Source organism: Oncorhynchus mykiss, chromosome 29 (assembly GCF_057628025.1).
Source record: "Oncorhynchus mykiss isolate SJ-2025 chromosome 29, ASM5762802v1, whole genome shotgun sequence".
NCBI lineage: Eukaryota > Metazoa > Chordata > Actinopteri > Salmoniformes > Salmonidae > Oncorhynchus > Oncorhynchus mykiss.
In genome coordinates, this window is record NC_143050.1 from 24615387 (window position 1) to 24631664 (window position 16278).

Here is a 16278-nt window from a genome sequence, read left to right on the forward strand (position 1 = left end):
CTAAACTTTCAGCTCATACAAGGAGAAGACTGATCAGAGATGCAGCCAAGAGGCCCATGATCACTCTGGATGAACTGCAGAGATCTACAGCTGAGGTGGGAGACTCTGTCCATAGGACAACAATCAGTCATATATTGCACAAATCTGGCCTTTATGGAAGAGTGGCAAGAAGAAAGCCATTTCTTAAAGATATCCATAAAAAGTGTCGTTTAAAGTTTGCCACAAGACACCTGGGAGACACACCAAACATGTGGAAGAAGGTGCTCTGGTCAGATGAAACCAAAATTGAACTTTTTGGCAACAATGCAAAACGTTATGTTTGGCGTAAAAGCAACACAGCTGAACACACCATCCCCACTGTCAAACATGGTGGTGGCAGCATCATGGTTTGGGCCTGCTTTTCTTCAGCAGGGACAGGGAAGATGGTTAAAATTGATGGGAAGATGGATGGAGCCAAATACAGGACCATTCTGGAAGAAAACCTGATGGAGTCTGCAAAAGACCTGAGACTGGGACGGAGATTTGTCTTCCAACAAGACAATGATCCAAAACATAAAGCAAAATCTAAAATGGAATGGTTCAAAAATAAACATATCCAGGTGTTAAAATGGCCAAGTCAAAGTCCAGACCTGAATCCAATCGAGAATCTGTGGAAAGAACTGAAAACTGCTGTTCACAAATGCTCTCCATCCAACCTCACTGAGCTCGAGCTGTTTTGCAAGGAGGAATGGGAAAAAATGTCAGTCTCTCGATGTGCAAAACTGATAGAGACATACCCCAAGCGACTTACAGCTGTAATCGCAGCAAAGGTGGCGCTACAAAGTATTAACTTAAGGGGCTGAATAATTTTGCACGCCCAATTTTTCAGTTTTTGATTTGTTAAAAAAGTTTGAAATATCCAATAAATGTCGTTCCACTTCATGATTGTGTCCCACTTGTTGTTGATTCTTCACAAAAAAATACAGTTTTATATCTTTATGTTTGAAGCCTGAAATGTGGCAAAAGGTCGCAAAGTTCAAGGGGGCCGAATACTTTCGCAAGGCACTGTATATACTGCAAAATATGAATGAAGTATTTAGGATATAACACAATTAGGCTTCAGTGGTAGGATTTTAAATACCCATTTTTTTGTGGGGGGCGCACATGCCTATGCCACTGCTTAGAAGTAAACATTTTGGCACTCAATTTGCCAACTTGCTAGCTAAGTGGCAAGATCAAGTTTCTTGGTTACAGCAGAGACTGCCCTTTGGCCTCAGTTGTCCACAGTGAAATTAACAAGTCACATGTGCGAATCAGATTAAATGAAGAAAAAAAATAATTCCAGCTAATGAATGAATGAAATAACAGCGTGAAAAAGACTTCAGTTGTTAGTTAAAGTGGTCCCGACCTCTCCCACAGAGGAAACCAGGGGACTCCCCAGCCAGCATCACTGCTACACTTCTCCGTCCCCACTTCTGAAAACTGACATCTGCACAAACATTGGTCCCAGCCCACGAAATAAGCCAGCAACCCACTAGGAGAAAGCGCAGTACAGCCGTTAGACCATACAGGAAGACCACACTACATAACGTTTTTTTCTGTCTTTTCTTGGCTCCAAAGCTCTGACATGTCAACAATTGTGTATTTTAATCTGTAACATATATTGGTGTAAAGCTGCCAGTCATTTGCGGAGATACATCATCATCCAACATGCGAAAGTCCCATACACAGCCAGGCAGGGTTGGTCGTCTCATGCAGACAAATAGTTGAAAGGTGAATGGTCCAGGATGAACTCTCCGATGCCAATAAAATACATAACCAGGACATTGCTGAAAAGAGGAGCGAAGACCAGCACCCTGCAGCCTGTTCCCTTCAGGAAGGCAGAAGGGACCCTCCTTACGTATGATCTTACTGACAGTCAACCACACTATTGTAACTCTCCTCTTCGCCCCTTTGCTCAGAGATTGCAATCTCGTTTTCACAACATCACAAGGATTGACTGTCACAGCTGCAGTAGAGCCAGCCAGACAAAGAGCAAGGCCCAGTAAAAGGGTGCCGATTCATCTCAAGAGGGCTGGCCCAGCCAGTGGAGGTGGGTGAACAGCGGGAAGTTGACCAAGGAGACAGGAACATCTCTCATGAGGATGGCCCCGAGCCCTGCTCCCAGGCGATATGGGTAGCGGACACCGCCCTGACAGTAGGGTTAGGATTCACGTTGTAGGACCTGCTCAGAAGGTAGATCGTAGCGGTCAGTAGATCAAGTGCAGATGAGCTAAATAAATGTCAAATTAAATATTTTGTTCTTGTATGTAAAAGTATCATCGGTCTCATAGCAGTGAAACTTGCTGAACCTCCACCTTTAACCATCAAATTATCATAAGGCATTGGATAATTAGTCAAGCTTCACTTATTTTTAAGCTAGTCTGTATGAAAAAAAAAATATATAACCATTTTAACATTGTAAAATTGCATGTGAAGGCGGCGCAGTGGCGCAGTGATCTAAGGCACTGCATCGCAGTGCTAGCTGTGCCACCAGAGACTCTGGGTTCGAGACCAGGCTCTGTCACAGCCGGCTGCGACCTGGAGGTCCATGGGGCGACGCACAATTGGCCTAGCGTCATCCGGGTCAGGGAGGGTTTGGCCGGTAGGGATATCCTTGTCTCATCGCGCACTAGCGACTCCTGTTGCGGGCCGGGCGCAGTGCACGCTGACAGGTCGCTAGGTGTACGGTGTTTCCTCCGACACATTGGTGCGGCTGGCTTCCGGGTTGGATGCACGCTGTGTTAAGAAGCAGTGCGGCTTGGTTGGGTTGTGTGTCGGAGGACGCATGGCTCTCGACCTTCATCTCTCCCGAGCCCATATGGGAGTTGTAGCGTTGAGACAAGACTAACAATTGGATACCACGAAATTGGGAAGAAAAAGGGGGTACATTTAAAAAATAAAAAATAAATTATAAAAAAATTGCATGTGCAATGATTGCATTTTGGAACCCCACTCCGCCTAAATGAATGGTTTTGACCACAGTCCACTGGATTGGTGCAGCTAGAAAACACAAGTGTCTATCTCATAACGAAAATTCCACAAATGTGTTTATATTTTGTGCTGTTGTTACATTTGTATTGGTGTCATTTTCGCATCTGATGTGCTCAGGGTGTTGTTACATATCATTTGCAACGTTCATCATGAGCAAAGCCATTGTAGCCCATCATTTCACTTTCCCCTAACTTGGCAATGCTGTAGCGCAGCCAGATAGCCTGCCAGCAGCCAAGGTTGCATTGTGACCATTACAATGTAGAAAAACATGTAGTCCAAACCATTCAACAGTTCGGCTATCCCCATTACCAGAGCTTCATCTTATTCTTTCTATTTCCATAGCAGTTTCCCGTCCACAATTTATGGAAGATGCCAAAACTTAGATTGCAAAGTCAAAGATACTGGTTTCCCCTAGCCATCTGTGGCTAAGTTTTCCCTAAATGCTTATGACAAATTCAGCTCCAGAATCAGCCAGAGCCTAGACAGCTAATTCTTTTAATAGGGTGTAGCAACAAAATATACTTGCTTGCTAGATAAGGTTAGCATGCTAGCTAGCTACACTGACAGAAGTTAGTGCTCTGTTGTTATTTTTCCACGCCATGTGGAAATCACCACAGCGTTCCCACCCCCAATTTGTGAATATATGTTTTAGCAGACTGCATCTTTCTTGGGAAGTGGAACTTAAACGAGAATTTCTGCTATAGGACAGAAATTAAGTTGAAATAGAGGAGGTATTTCCCTATGATGGGGGCCTTTAAGTAACAAATACAGATGTATTTGAACCCAGGTCTGCACAGAAGTACTTGAAAAAGAATGGACAATGACTTACCTGCGGTTTTATGAGTTTCTATAGACTTTCCCTTGTACTTATCAAATAGGCTGAGTGAGGAATACTTGCTTTTCCCATCCTTGGACTTGGTTATTTGCCCCAAACGATCGGACATTGCGATGTAATGTCATCGAGTATGGAAATGTTTCTATGCGCCTCTTGCTGTGCCTTCTTTTACTGAAGAGAAAAAAGAGGAAACTGTTAGCACACAAGCCACACCAGCTTAGAATTGGAAAGAACGTAATATTACTATTCAATCTATTCTAAAGTGTGACAAAAAAAAGTCAACATACCAATCTTAATTCAATTACCCATATGCAATGTTTAGGTTAATCGAGGTCATTTGTAAAGTATCTATGCATAGATAAACAGTGAGTAGCAGTTGTATACAAACAAAGGGGGGGTCCAATGCAAATAGTAAGGTGGAAATTTAATCAGTTTAGTTGTTAAGCAGTCTCCTGACTTTTTATTTCCCGAAAGAAGCTAAATCCCCTTTGTTGTTTCCTTGACACGATACGAACGAGTATCGCTGCCCTAACTGTGATGAGGCCTATTGTAAATTGTGATCTGGAAACAGTGTTACCCGATGTGAAAGAACATGAATCTTCAAATACTGGTAGGCCTGCTGAGTGGTCTGACTGACGAACCAGACATTGATGCTACTACCGCTTATAAAAGTAACTTAGTAGGCTTAACATTACATGAAACCCACTTCAGGATTCAGCATTGCTACTTCGGTCATATTTTTTTGCAGCTGCTAAATGAATATAGGGAAAACACTGACGTCGCATCATCTCAATACAGTGCTCAACGAGTGCACTGCATTTACGGTGATATTTTTGCAATGAGCGGACACAGCTAACATTTTCTGAACATTTGAGAAATGTGCCTGATCTACCCCATTCCTTCCTATTAGGGCTGACCTATTAGTCGACTGGTCGATTGTTTGGTCGACCAAGATTTCTTTTGCCCGAGGAGTAGCAAAACATTATTTTTTTTTTTTTATTAAATAGAAAAAAGTATCATGATGTACAAGACACCAGTCTGATAGGCTTTGGTCGGAGTTGACTGATCCATTTCGGAGGCACAGTCTAAGACAGATGCTACTGAAATTGTATATGGTGATATTACATAAGAACAATGGAGCAACACTAATAAAGAAATATATTTTAAAGCAAGTGTGTTTCTCCCGTGTTGGATAGTAGTCACTGTGTGCTGTTCAGAAACAAAGTTAACCTTGTGTTGAGAACAATGCGCCAAGGCAGCAGCAGATTGAAGAGATGAGAAAAGCAAGGAGGGAAGAAACCAACCTAATTAGGCCTATAATCAATAGCCGAACTGTAAAATGTGCCTGGCTTTATAAATCAAAGTATTCAGACCACTTTGACTTTCTCCACATTTTGTTAGGTTGAAGCCTTGTTCTAAAAATGATTACCCCATAAAGACAAAGCAAAAGCAGGTTTAGACATTTTTGCAAATGTATAAAAAAAAAATACACTGGAACATCACATTTACATAACTATTCAGACCCTTTACTCAGTACTTTGTTGAAGCACCTTTGAGAGCGATTAAAGCCTCAAGTCTCCTTGGGTATGACGCTACAAGCTTGGCACACCTGTATTTGGGGAGTATCTCCCAAGCTTCTCTACAGATCCTCTCAAGCCATCAGGTTGGATGGAGAGTATTGCTGCACAGCTATTTTCAGGTCTCCCCAGAGATGTTTGATCAGGTTTAAGTCCGGGCCACTCAAGGACATTCAGAGACTTGTCCCAAAGCCACGCCTGTGTTGTCTTGGCTGTGTGCTTAGGGTTGTTGTCCTGTTGGAAGGTGAATCTTTGCCCCAGTCTGAGTTCCTGAGAGCTCTAGAGCAGGTTTTCATCAAGGATCTCTGTACTCTGCGCCGTGCATCTTTGCCTCGATCCTGACTAGTCTCCCAGTCCCTGCCACTGAAAAACATTGCCACAGCATGATTCTGCCACCACCATGCTTCACCGTAGGGATGGTGCCAGGTTTCCTCAAGACGTGATACTTGGCATCCAGGTCAAAGGGTTCAATATTGGTTTCATCAGACAATATAATCTTGTTTCTCATAGTCTGCGAGTTTTTGGGTGACTTTTGGCAAACTCCAAGAGGGGTTTCTTGTGCCTTTTACTGAGGAGTGGCTTCTGCCTGGCCACTACTATAAAAGCCTGAATGGTGGAAAAATGCAGAGAAGGTTATCCTTCTGGAAGGTTCTATCTCCACAGAGCAACTCCAGAGCTCTACCAGAGTGACCATCGGGTTCTTGGTCACCTCCCTGACCAAGGCCCTTCTCCCCGCGATTGCTCAGTTTGGCCAGGCAACCAGCTCTAGGAAGAGTCTTGGTAGTTCCAAACTTCTTCCATTTAAAAATGATGGAGGCCACTGTGTTCTTGGGGACCTTCAATGCTTCGTAAATGTTAAAATGTGCAACCAGGGGGAAAAGAACTCTGGACCACCTATACTCCACACAGAGACGCATTCAAACCTCTCCCTCGCCCTCCATTTGGCAAATCTGACCATAATTCCATCCTCCTGAATCCTGCTTACAAGCAAAAATTAAAGCAGGAAGCACCAGTAACCAGATCAATAAAAAAAATGGTCAGATGAAGCAGATGCTAAGCTACAGGATTGTTTTGCTAGCACAGACGGGAATATGTTCCGGGATTCCTCCAATGGCATTGAGGAGTACACCACATCTGTCATTGGCTTCAACAATATGTGCATCGATGACACCCCCCCAGTGACCGTACATACATACCCCAACCAGAAGACATGGATTACAGGCAGCATCTGCAATAAGCTAAAACCTAGAGCTGACACTTTCAAGGAGCAGGACTCTAACCAGGAAGTTTATAAGTTTATAAGAAATCCTGCTATGCCCTCTGAAGATCCATCAAACAGGCAAAACATCAATACAGGACTAAGAGTCGTACTACACCGGCTTCGGAGCTTGTCGGATGTGGCAGAGCCTGCAAACCATTACAGACTAAAGGGAAGCTCAGCCGAGAGCTGCCCAGTGACACGAGCCTACCAGACAAGCTAAACTATGCTCGCTTCGAGGCAAATAACACTAAAAACATGCATGAGAGCACCAGCTGTACCGGAAGACTATGTGATCACGTCCTCCGCAGCCGCTGTGAATAAGATCTTTAGACAGGTCAACATTCACAAGGCCATAGGGTCAGACGGATTACCAGAACGTGTACTGCAAGCATGCACTGACCAACTGTCAAGTGTCTTCACTGACATTTTCAACCTCTCCCTGTCCGAGTCTGTAATACCAACATGTTTTAAACAGACCACCATTGTGCCTGTGCACAAGAACACTAAGGTAACCTGCCTAAATGACTACCGACCCGTAGCACTCACGTCTCTAGCCATGAAGTGCTTTGAAAGGCAGGTCATGGTTCACATCAACAGCATCATCCCAGAAACCCTAGACCCACTCCAATTTGCATACTGCCCCAACAGAGCCACAGATGATGCAATCTCTATTGCACTCCACACTGCCCTTTCACAGGCTATTCATTGACTACAGCTCAGTGTTGAACACCATAGTGCCCTCAAAGCTCATCAATAAGCTAAGGACCCTGAGACTAAACACCTCCCTCTGCAACTGGATTCTAACGGGCCACCCCCAGGTGGTAAGGGTAGGTAACAACACATCTGCCACGCTGATCCTCAACACGGGGGCCTCTCAGGGGTGCGTGCTCCGCCGCCTCCTGTACTCCCTGTTCACTCATGACTGCATGGCCAGGCATGACTCCAACACCACCATTAAATTAGCCGATGACAACAGTGGTAGGCCTGATCACCGACAACAACGAGACAGCCTATAGGGAGGCGGTCAGAGACCTGGCCGTGTGGTGCCAGGACAACAACCTCTCCCTAACCCTGATCAAGACAAAGGTGATGATTGTGGACTACAGGAAAAAAAGGACTGAGCACGCCACCAATCTCATCGACGGGGCTGCAGTGGAGCAGGTTGAGAGCTTCAAGTTCCTTGGTGTCCACATCACCAACAAACTAACATGATCCAAGCACACCATGACAGTCATGAAGCGGGCACGACAAAACCTATTCCCCCTCAGCAGACTGAAAAGATTTGGCATGGGTCCTCAGATCCTCAAAAGGTTCTACAACTGCACCATCAAGAGCATGGTTGCATCACTGCCTGGTATGGCAACTGCTCAGCCTGACCGCAAGGCACTACAGAGAGTAGTGTGAACGCCCCAGTACATCACTGGGGCCAAGCTTCCTGCCATCCAGGACCTCTATACCAGGCGGTGTCAGAGGAAGGCCCTAAAAACTGTCAAAGACTCCAGCCACCCTAGTCATAGACCGTTCTCTTTGCTACCACACGGCAAGCGGTACTGGGGCGCTACGTCTATGTCCAAAATACTTCTAAACAGCTTCTATCCCCAAGCCATAAGACTCCTGAACATCGAGTCAAATGGCTACCCAGACTACTCGCATTGCCTGCCCCCACCACACTACTGCCACTCTCTGTTGTCATCTATGCATAGTCACTTTAATTAAGGCTACCTACATGTACATACTACCTCAAGTAACGGGTGCCCCCGCACATTGACTCTGTACCGGCAGCCCCCTGTGTATATATAGTTATTTTTTACTGCTGCTCTTTAACTTTTTTGGGATAGGGGGCAGCATTTTCACTTTTGGATGAATAGCGTGCCCAGAGTGAACTGCCTCCTACTCAGTCCCAGATGCTAATATATGCATATTATTATTAGTATTGGACAGAAAACACTCTGAAGTTTCTAAAACTGTTTGAATGTCTGTGAGTATAACAGAACTCATATGGCAGGCAAAAACCTGAGAAAAAAATCCAAAGAGGAAGTGGGAAATCTGAGGTTTGTAGTTTTTGAACTCCCCCCTATCGAATACACAGTGGGATATGGGTTATTTTGCACTTCCTAAGACTTCTTTAGAACGTTGTTTCAGGCTTCTCCTGTGAAGGGGGGGTCGGATGGGAGCTGTTTGACTAAGGGGTCTGCCAGCAGCCTCGTTTTCAGTCACGCGCATCTCACATGAGAGGTATCTCTCCTTCCATTGCTTTTCTACAGACAATGGAATTCTCCAGTTGGAACATTACTGAACATTTATGATAAAAACATCCTAAAGATTGATTCTATACTTAGTTTGACTCTATACTTAGTTTGACACGTTTCTTCGACCTGTAATATAACTTTTTGAACTTTTTGTCCAACTGGAGCTGAACGCACTTTTGGATTTGTTTACCTAACGCCCTAACAAAAGAAGCTATTTGGACATAAATGATGGACATTATCGAACAAAACAAACATTTATTGTGGAACTGCGATTCCTGGGAGTGCATTCTGATGAAGATCATCAAAGGTAAGTGAATATTTATAATGCTATTTATGACTAAATGTTGACTGCGCAACATGGCGGATATTTCTGTTGGCTGGTTTGGGCTCTGAGCGCTGTTCTCAGATTATGCTTTTCCCGTAAAGTTAGTTTGAAATCTGACACAGCGGTTGCATTAAGGAGAGGTGTATCTAAAGTTCCATGCATAACACTCAACATTTATAATGAGTATTTCTGTGAATTCATGTGGCTCTCTGCAATAACACTGCATGTTTTGGAACTACTGAACATAACACGCAAATGTAAAATACAATTTTTGGATATAAATATGAACTTTACCCAACAAAACATACATGCATTGTGTAACATGAAGTCCTATGAGTGTCATCTGATGAAGATCATCAAAGGTTCGTGATTAATTTTATCTCTATTTGTGCTTTTTGTGACTCCCCTCTTTGGCTGGAATAATGGCTGGGTTTTTCTGTGAGTTGGTGGTGACCTAACAATCGTTTGTGGAGCTTACGCTGTAAAGCATTTTTGAAATCAGACAATGTGACTGGATTAACGAGGATTTTATCTTTAAAAATTGTGCCTAATACTTGTATGTTTGAGAAATTTGATTGAGATTTTTGTTGATTTGTATTTGGCGCCCTGTAATTTCATTGGCTGTTGGCGAGGGGTTACGCCAGTCCTAGACAGGTTAATTACTTGTTACTTTTCTCTCTTATTCTTATCTGTATTTTTTTAAACTGCACTGTCGGTTAGGGGCTCATAAGTAAGCATTTCACTGTAAGGTGTATTCGTTGTATTTGGCGCATGTGACTAAGAACATTTTATTTGTAATGTTTTGGTGCCCTTCCCCAGATCTGTGCCTCGACACAACCCTGTCTCAAACCACTACGGACAATTCCTTCGACCTGATGGCTTGGATTTTGCTCTGACATGGACTGTCAACTGTGGGACCTTATATAGACAGGCGTGTGCCTTTCAAAATAATATCCAATCAATTGAATTTACCACAAGTGGACTCCAATCAAGTTGTAGAAACATCTCAAGGATGATCAATGGAAACAGGATGCACCTGAACTCAATTTCAAGTCTCATAGCAAAGGGTCTGAATATTTATTATTATTATTATACTTACTATTACGTTTTTCATTTTTAATAACTTTGCAAAAACTTCTAAAAACCCGTTTTTCATTTTGTCATTATGGGGTAGTGCGTAGACTGCTGTCAAATTGTTTTTATTTAATGCATTTTAGAATTCGGCTGTAACGTTAAAAAAACATATTTTTTTTTATCTGAAAAAGTTAAGGGGTCTGAATACTTTCCGAAGGCACTGTATTTACAGAAATAAGACAGATCCTGTTTCTGTTGCCTGTTTTGAGTTTTGTTTAATGGCCTACTGATTCCGTGAGCACCAAGCCTGACGCAACATACCAAGTAAACAATTTCACAGCTTTGCTGTAAAAAAGGCTTTACACTTTTTTTAATTAGAACTGCCTCTGCTATCATACATTTTTTGTGTGCTATTTTCACTTCCACATTTTCAGAAAACTATTTTTAATAATGCTCCTTTTTCTTGATCCCCTTATCGTTATTTTACTGTTATGATCATAAGTAATGTCATTATCATTAGTAGGCTTATTATAGCAGCCTTGCATAACCACCATTGAGCTGTAGGCACAAGAGCGCATACAAGCTTTTTAGTGTTAATACCGCAACTTAAATCAGGCCTATATTTCAATACTTATATAGGCTACTGTATCAATCATTCATTAATTCGTTCATGTCATCACACAGCATACGAGTCACTCATTATTTGAAATGCAATCAAGCATTTTAGTTTTTAAATAAAAGTTAAGCGAGCCTTGAATAACTAGCTGAAACAAATAAACCATTCCATTAGAGAAATTGTATTCCCGAATGAAAGCGACTGTTCTTGCTGTAACAAAGGCTTAGCAAAAAAACGTCAAGACTCTCTGGTACGCTCATAATTCATGTTTTTTTAATTTTATTTTACCAGTCAGAAAAATGCTATTGTAATCTTTTCAGCACACATAATATGCACGCAGCGCATGCCCCTTACATTCCTTTTCTTGATCCCTAGTATTTCCCACAACTAGTCACATTTTATCCACCCATCTGAATTTCCCTTTACCTCCTGAGCAGCCAGTAAAACAGTCCCCAGTTTCAGGTTTATTTGTCACATCCTCTGCATCCATCTTGCTGTCACGGTGTTCAGAGTTTGTCGATGTGATTATGATATGCTATAGGTCAGGCCCTATTCAGACAGGATTAGTTTCACTGGAGGTCGAGTAATGTAATTCTGTGCACAAGCACAAAATCTGTCATTTTTACATGGCAGGAGAGTAACAATTCCAGCCAGAATAACCTATTGGAGGCCACTGTGTTCTTGGGGACCTTCAATGTTCTTGGGGTCCTCTGATAAAACTAGTCCTTTGCTAAATCGACATCCCTGTGTTTTGAGAGATTATTTATACATTTGACAGGTAGGTGTTGCTTGTGGTTTCTGCAAGAATAACTGATTCGATAAATTGAACTAAATGCTGCACATAAGCTATATGTATGGCCTACATGTAGCTTATCGACTTTCAGTGAATGCTTTTGCTTACATGTTTTGTGCGTATGAATTGAATATTGCAAAATACATCAGTAAAAAAATAGAGCCTATTTAATGCAAACCTTGCTGTTAATAGATCACAAAGCAGCATACAACTGACCTAAACATTTGGCAATTATAAGTTAACTTTCTTAGCCATAGCTTTAATTACAATACCCTTAAAACACATCTCAAGCGCAATTGCACCGTTTAGGTGACATTTGAAGGCTGGGGGGCATTTAGGACGTACTGCGGATCACACTACCTCAAAATATAATGGCGACGAAACCAAGCTCGTGTTACCAGTGGCCCTATCACCTGGACATGTTGAAATACTGTATCTTCACGCCTAGAATAAAAACCTCCAGGCTTATGTCATAACTGTCAATTTATTGAACAAAAATAAGAATTACAGTGGGCAGTTTGGAAAAACCTAATCCCATCCGAAACGTCTTCTGGAATAACGGACATTTTAGTAATAATTACATAGCCAGCGTTCTCTAGTCCCGTGCAAATAGGTCTTTGGTCACGTGCATGCGATGAGAGCAAGTGTTGAGGGAATAGGGGAAGTTTTTCAGAAACAAATTAGGGATTTTGGTAGCAAGACTTTTCAGTCAGAAATGGCTGTAATTATGTTGCAGCTTTAGCAACACGGTCAGGACGACAAACACTGATGTTCTGTGGTGGTCGCTGCAGCAGGGAGGAGAGACAACGGGTACTAGATTGCTCAAAAGAACAGACGACTCTTGGTGGACGAAGATTTTAGGCGGGACACCCGAACTTTGTTTTTAAAAAAAAATTAAATGCGGAGGAAAAATTAGCAGGTCGAGCATAAGTCAACCCTGTTAACCATAGACAGACTAGAAATGTTTTAATTTCACTTTTTTTGTGTAGCTCCCATTCAATTGCCACCACTCCCTGTTGCACAAAAAGGTTTGCAAAAACTTCCATTCCCCCTGTCACAAGAGGATCTATGGCTGATTTAAGAAATCAACCCTGTTATTTTATTTGGCACTTACTATATTGTTTTTTTATTTGAATTAACCTCCAGGTAGGAACACGTTTATTAAGTTGAACATTCTCTTCATGAAATAATGTTAAAAGTTGTTTTATTTTTTTTATAGCAAGTCACACTTCTGAAAAGGGCACAGAATTGGTGAAACGACCCTAATATTAATCTCCAATTTCTTAACCCTGGACAACATGGGCTTGGTAGGATTACAGGGATATTGGTATCTACAGTACTCCACCAATTATCAGTTTTTCAACGCAATACCCTCCCCCCCTTCACATAAATGCAGTGTAATTTAAGTTTAAAGTTCTCTACCTAGTAGCAAAATGTGTAATATTGCAGGATATTAGCGTAAAAGCTGCAACAACAAATAATCTCTCTGCCCCATGACAAAATGTGTAGAATTGCCGGATATTAATTTAGAAACGGCAACAATAACAACTTGCCCCATGATTATTTTTTTTAAATTGCAGGAACTTCTCTTGAAAACAGCAACATTCTCTGATGCCAAGACTCAAGTGGCTGGCCTTAAAAATTTTGCTTATTGTATGCTATTTTTCTATCAACTTGATTATGAAGGGGTATTTGATTAATTTCTTATCACAAAAGGGGTCCCCGATGCCAGAAAGTTGGAGAACCCCTGAGTTAGCCTACAAACAGAAGGACATTTCTATAGCCTAGCTACTATCTAGCTGTTGTTTGTGCACTAAAGTGGTTATGCAAGAAAAGCTAGCAGTCACAAATATTTTCAAAGGGAATACAAATAAATCAGAAACAAAACGGGTTAATAGCAACAGAATTTAAGAATAAAAACGTAGGAACACAGCTACCTAACCACAAAGGCCTGTTTGCTGTGTTAAGTGGCTAAACCATTATTCGTTTGCTAGCTAACCATTTTCTGCGTATTCTAACTAGCTATTGTAAAACATTGTTGATACTCGTTACCTATGCAATATTAGTTCAGAGGGGTTTAAACCACTGACAAGTCAAATTTGACAGTAGCCATCTCTGCTGAATTAGCTAGCTAGTAGTACGCGCTTGGTAGTCTGCCTAGTATCACTGAGTATGTAAACATTGATTGCGTATTTTGTCTGCGAGTTCGTGGGGAAACAAATTGAAATGGCCATTAGTTCTTAATCAAAACCACCATGATTAAGTATTGATATAATAACTAACCATTTAGTCAAAATAATAACATTGACACCAAACTGGTTTAGCTAGATGTCAAGTTAGCTAGCTACGATTTCAAGACGGCCAATCAACTGAAGTTCCTGTCTGGAATTCCAAAAACAAATCCCAGAAAATTCAGAAATTTGGCGTTTTAGAGAACACATGAAACCCTTCACTTTCAGGTAACAGTAGTGCACAAACGAACCATTATTTGAGCAGTTTGCCAAATTTCAGGACCACGGAAGGCGGCGATGACTATAGGACAAGGCGATTAAAAATGGCTGCTGCACAGAACAAAGCAACAATAAAACTGAGCAGTTGGTGAAGTCCCTGCAAAACAGTGCACACATACATTCATAACTCACCGATTTTACTTGTTATTATTTATTGTGATCAATAATGACGATTTATTTCCGAAAGATTACGTTGCTTCAAAGGATGGCTGGCGATTGTGCTGCCTATTCTTATTCTATTTTCCCGTTCACTTATGTTGTTGGTGGGCAACCTACCCGGCCTGAAAATGAAATTCCTTGCCACAGACAGAAGGGGTAACCCAGACACGCCACAGTGGCTATAAAGCTGAAGCATCCGTTTAGAACGTTTTCTCACCACCAAATATGGTAGTGAGAGGAAGTGCAGTCGCGAGTAGTGGGAGAGGACGGAACTAGTTGAAACTGGACCGAGATTCTGCTAATTTTCTCATCGATTAAACATTTGCTCTCAATAGATTTACTGTTCTCAAAACTATAATGTGTTATGAATACAGGGCACTAGGTATAGACTCCACACGTAAAAAAAATGCGTTGTTCAGAAGGAGTGCAAGGTTGAATTGAGTTTGTGCACACGCGCACTTCACAGAGTAGGCATTCCCTAAACGAAATATGCAAATATATTCTACAACGCGCCAATAGGATCTAACTAGCTTGTGCATGGCTTTGGCCACCTCCTTGCTTGTTCAATCCCCTGTGCTTCATTTTCTCCCGCTATAAACGACACAGATTTACTATCTTGGGTTAATTATAAATATCTTTGTCCTTGCTCTCGTCGACTCTGGTGTGGCTGTACACGGATATGACGTGCCGAATGTAACAGCGACACCTGGTGTCCAGAGCCATATATTTAACAGCTTTAGACCGAGCATTTCATAAGTGTCAAAGGCTTTTATTGACAATTACATGAAGTTGATGCAAAGAGTCAATATTTGCAGTGTTGACCCTTCTTTTTCAAGACCTCTGCAATCCGCTCTGGCATGCTGTCAATTAACTTCTGGGCCACATCCTGACTGATGGCAGCCCATTCTTGCATAATCAATGCTTAGAGTTTGTCCGAATGTGTGGGTTTTTGTTTGTCCACCTGCCTCTTGAGGATTGACCACAAGTTCTCAATGGGATTAAAGTCTGGAGAGTTTCCTGGCCATGGACCCAAAATGTAGATGTTTTGTTCCCCGAGCCACTTAGTTATCACTTTTGTCTTATGGCAAAGTGCTCCAGTGCTGGCACTTTGCCATTTTGTCTTATGGCAAAGTGCTGGAAAATGCCTTGTTCGTCACCAAACTGATCCTGGATGGTTGGGAGAAGTTGCTCTCGGAGGATGTGTTGGTACCATTCCTTATTCATGGCTGTGTTCTTAGGCAAAATTGTGAGTGAACCCACTCCTTTGGCTGAGAAGCAACCCCACACATGAATCGTCTCAGGATGCTTTACTGTTAGCATGACACAGGACTGATGGTAGTGCTCACCTTGTCTTCTCCGGACAAGATTTTTTCCGGGTGCTCCAAACAATCGGAAAGGGGATTCATCAGAGAAAATGTCTTTACCCCAGTCCTCAGCAGTCCAATCCCTGTACCTTTTGCAGAATATCAGTCTGTCCCTGATGTTTTTCCTGGAGAGAAGTGGCTTCTTTGCTGCCCTTCTTGACACCAGGCCATCCTCCAAAAGTCTTCGCCTCACTGTGCGTGCAGATGCACTCACACCAGCCTGCTGCCATTCCTGAGCAAGCTCTGTACTGGTGGTGCCCCGATCCCGCAGCTGAATCAACTTTAGGAGACGGTCCTGGCGCTTGCTGGACTTTCTTGGGCGCCCTGAAGCCCTCTTCACAACAATTTAACCTCTCTCCTTGAAGCTCTTGATGATCCGATAAATGGTTGATTTAGGTGCAATCTTACTGGCAGCAATATCCTTGCCTGTGAAGCCCTCTTTGTGCAAAGCAATGACGACAGCACATGTTTCCTTCCAGGTAACCGTGGTTAACAGAGGAAGA

General features: G+C 42.3%; 1 protein-coding gene across 12 annotated transcripts in view; it reads right to left on the reverse strand.

The window, feature by feature from the left end:
* Window positions 1–14635, reverse strand: part of LOC110509829 (protein PRRC2B) — a 47640-nt gene extending 33005 nt beyond the window's left edge. For 8 of the 12 annotated variants that reach the window (XM_090226866.1, XM_090226868.1, XM_090226860.1 and 5 more), the window contains exons 1-2: window positions 14385–14635; window positions 3842–4018 (exon numbers count right to left, since the gene is read on the reverse strand). In XM_090226866.1, coding sequence (XP_090082992.1) covers window positions 3842–3956 — 115 coding nt within the window. In that variant the 5' untranslated portion in view covers window positions 3957–4018; window positions 14385–14635. The remainder of the gene's footprint in view (window positions 1–3841; window positions 4019–14384) is intronic. The other 4 variants (XM_090226869.1, XM_090226861.1, XM_090226864.1 and 1 more) reach the window with 1 other exon arrangement.
* Window positions 14636–16278: the final 1643 nt, after the last annotated feature.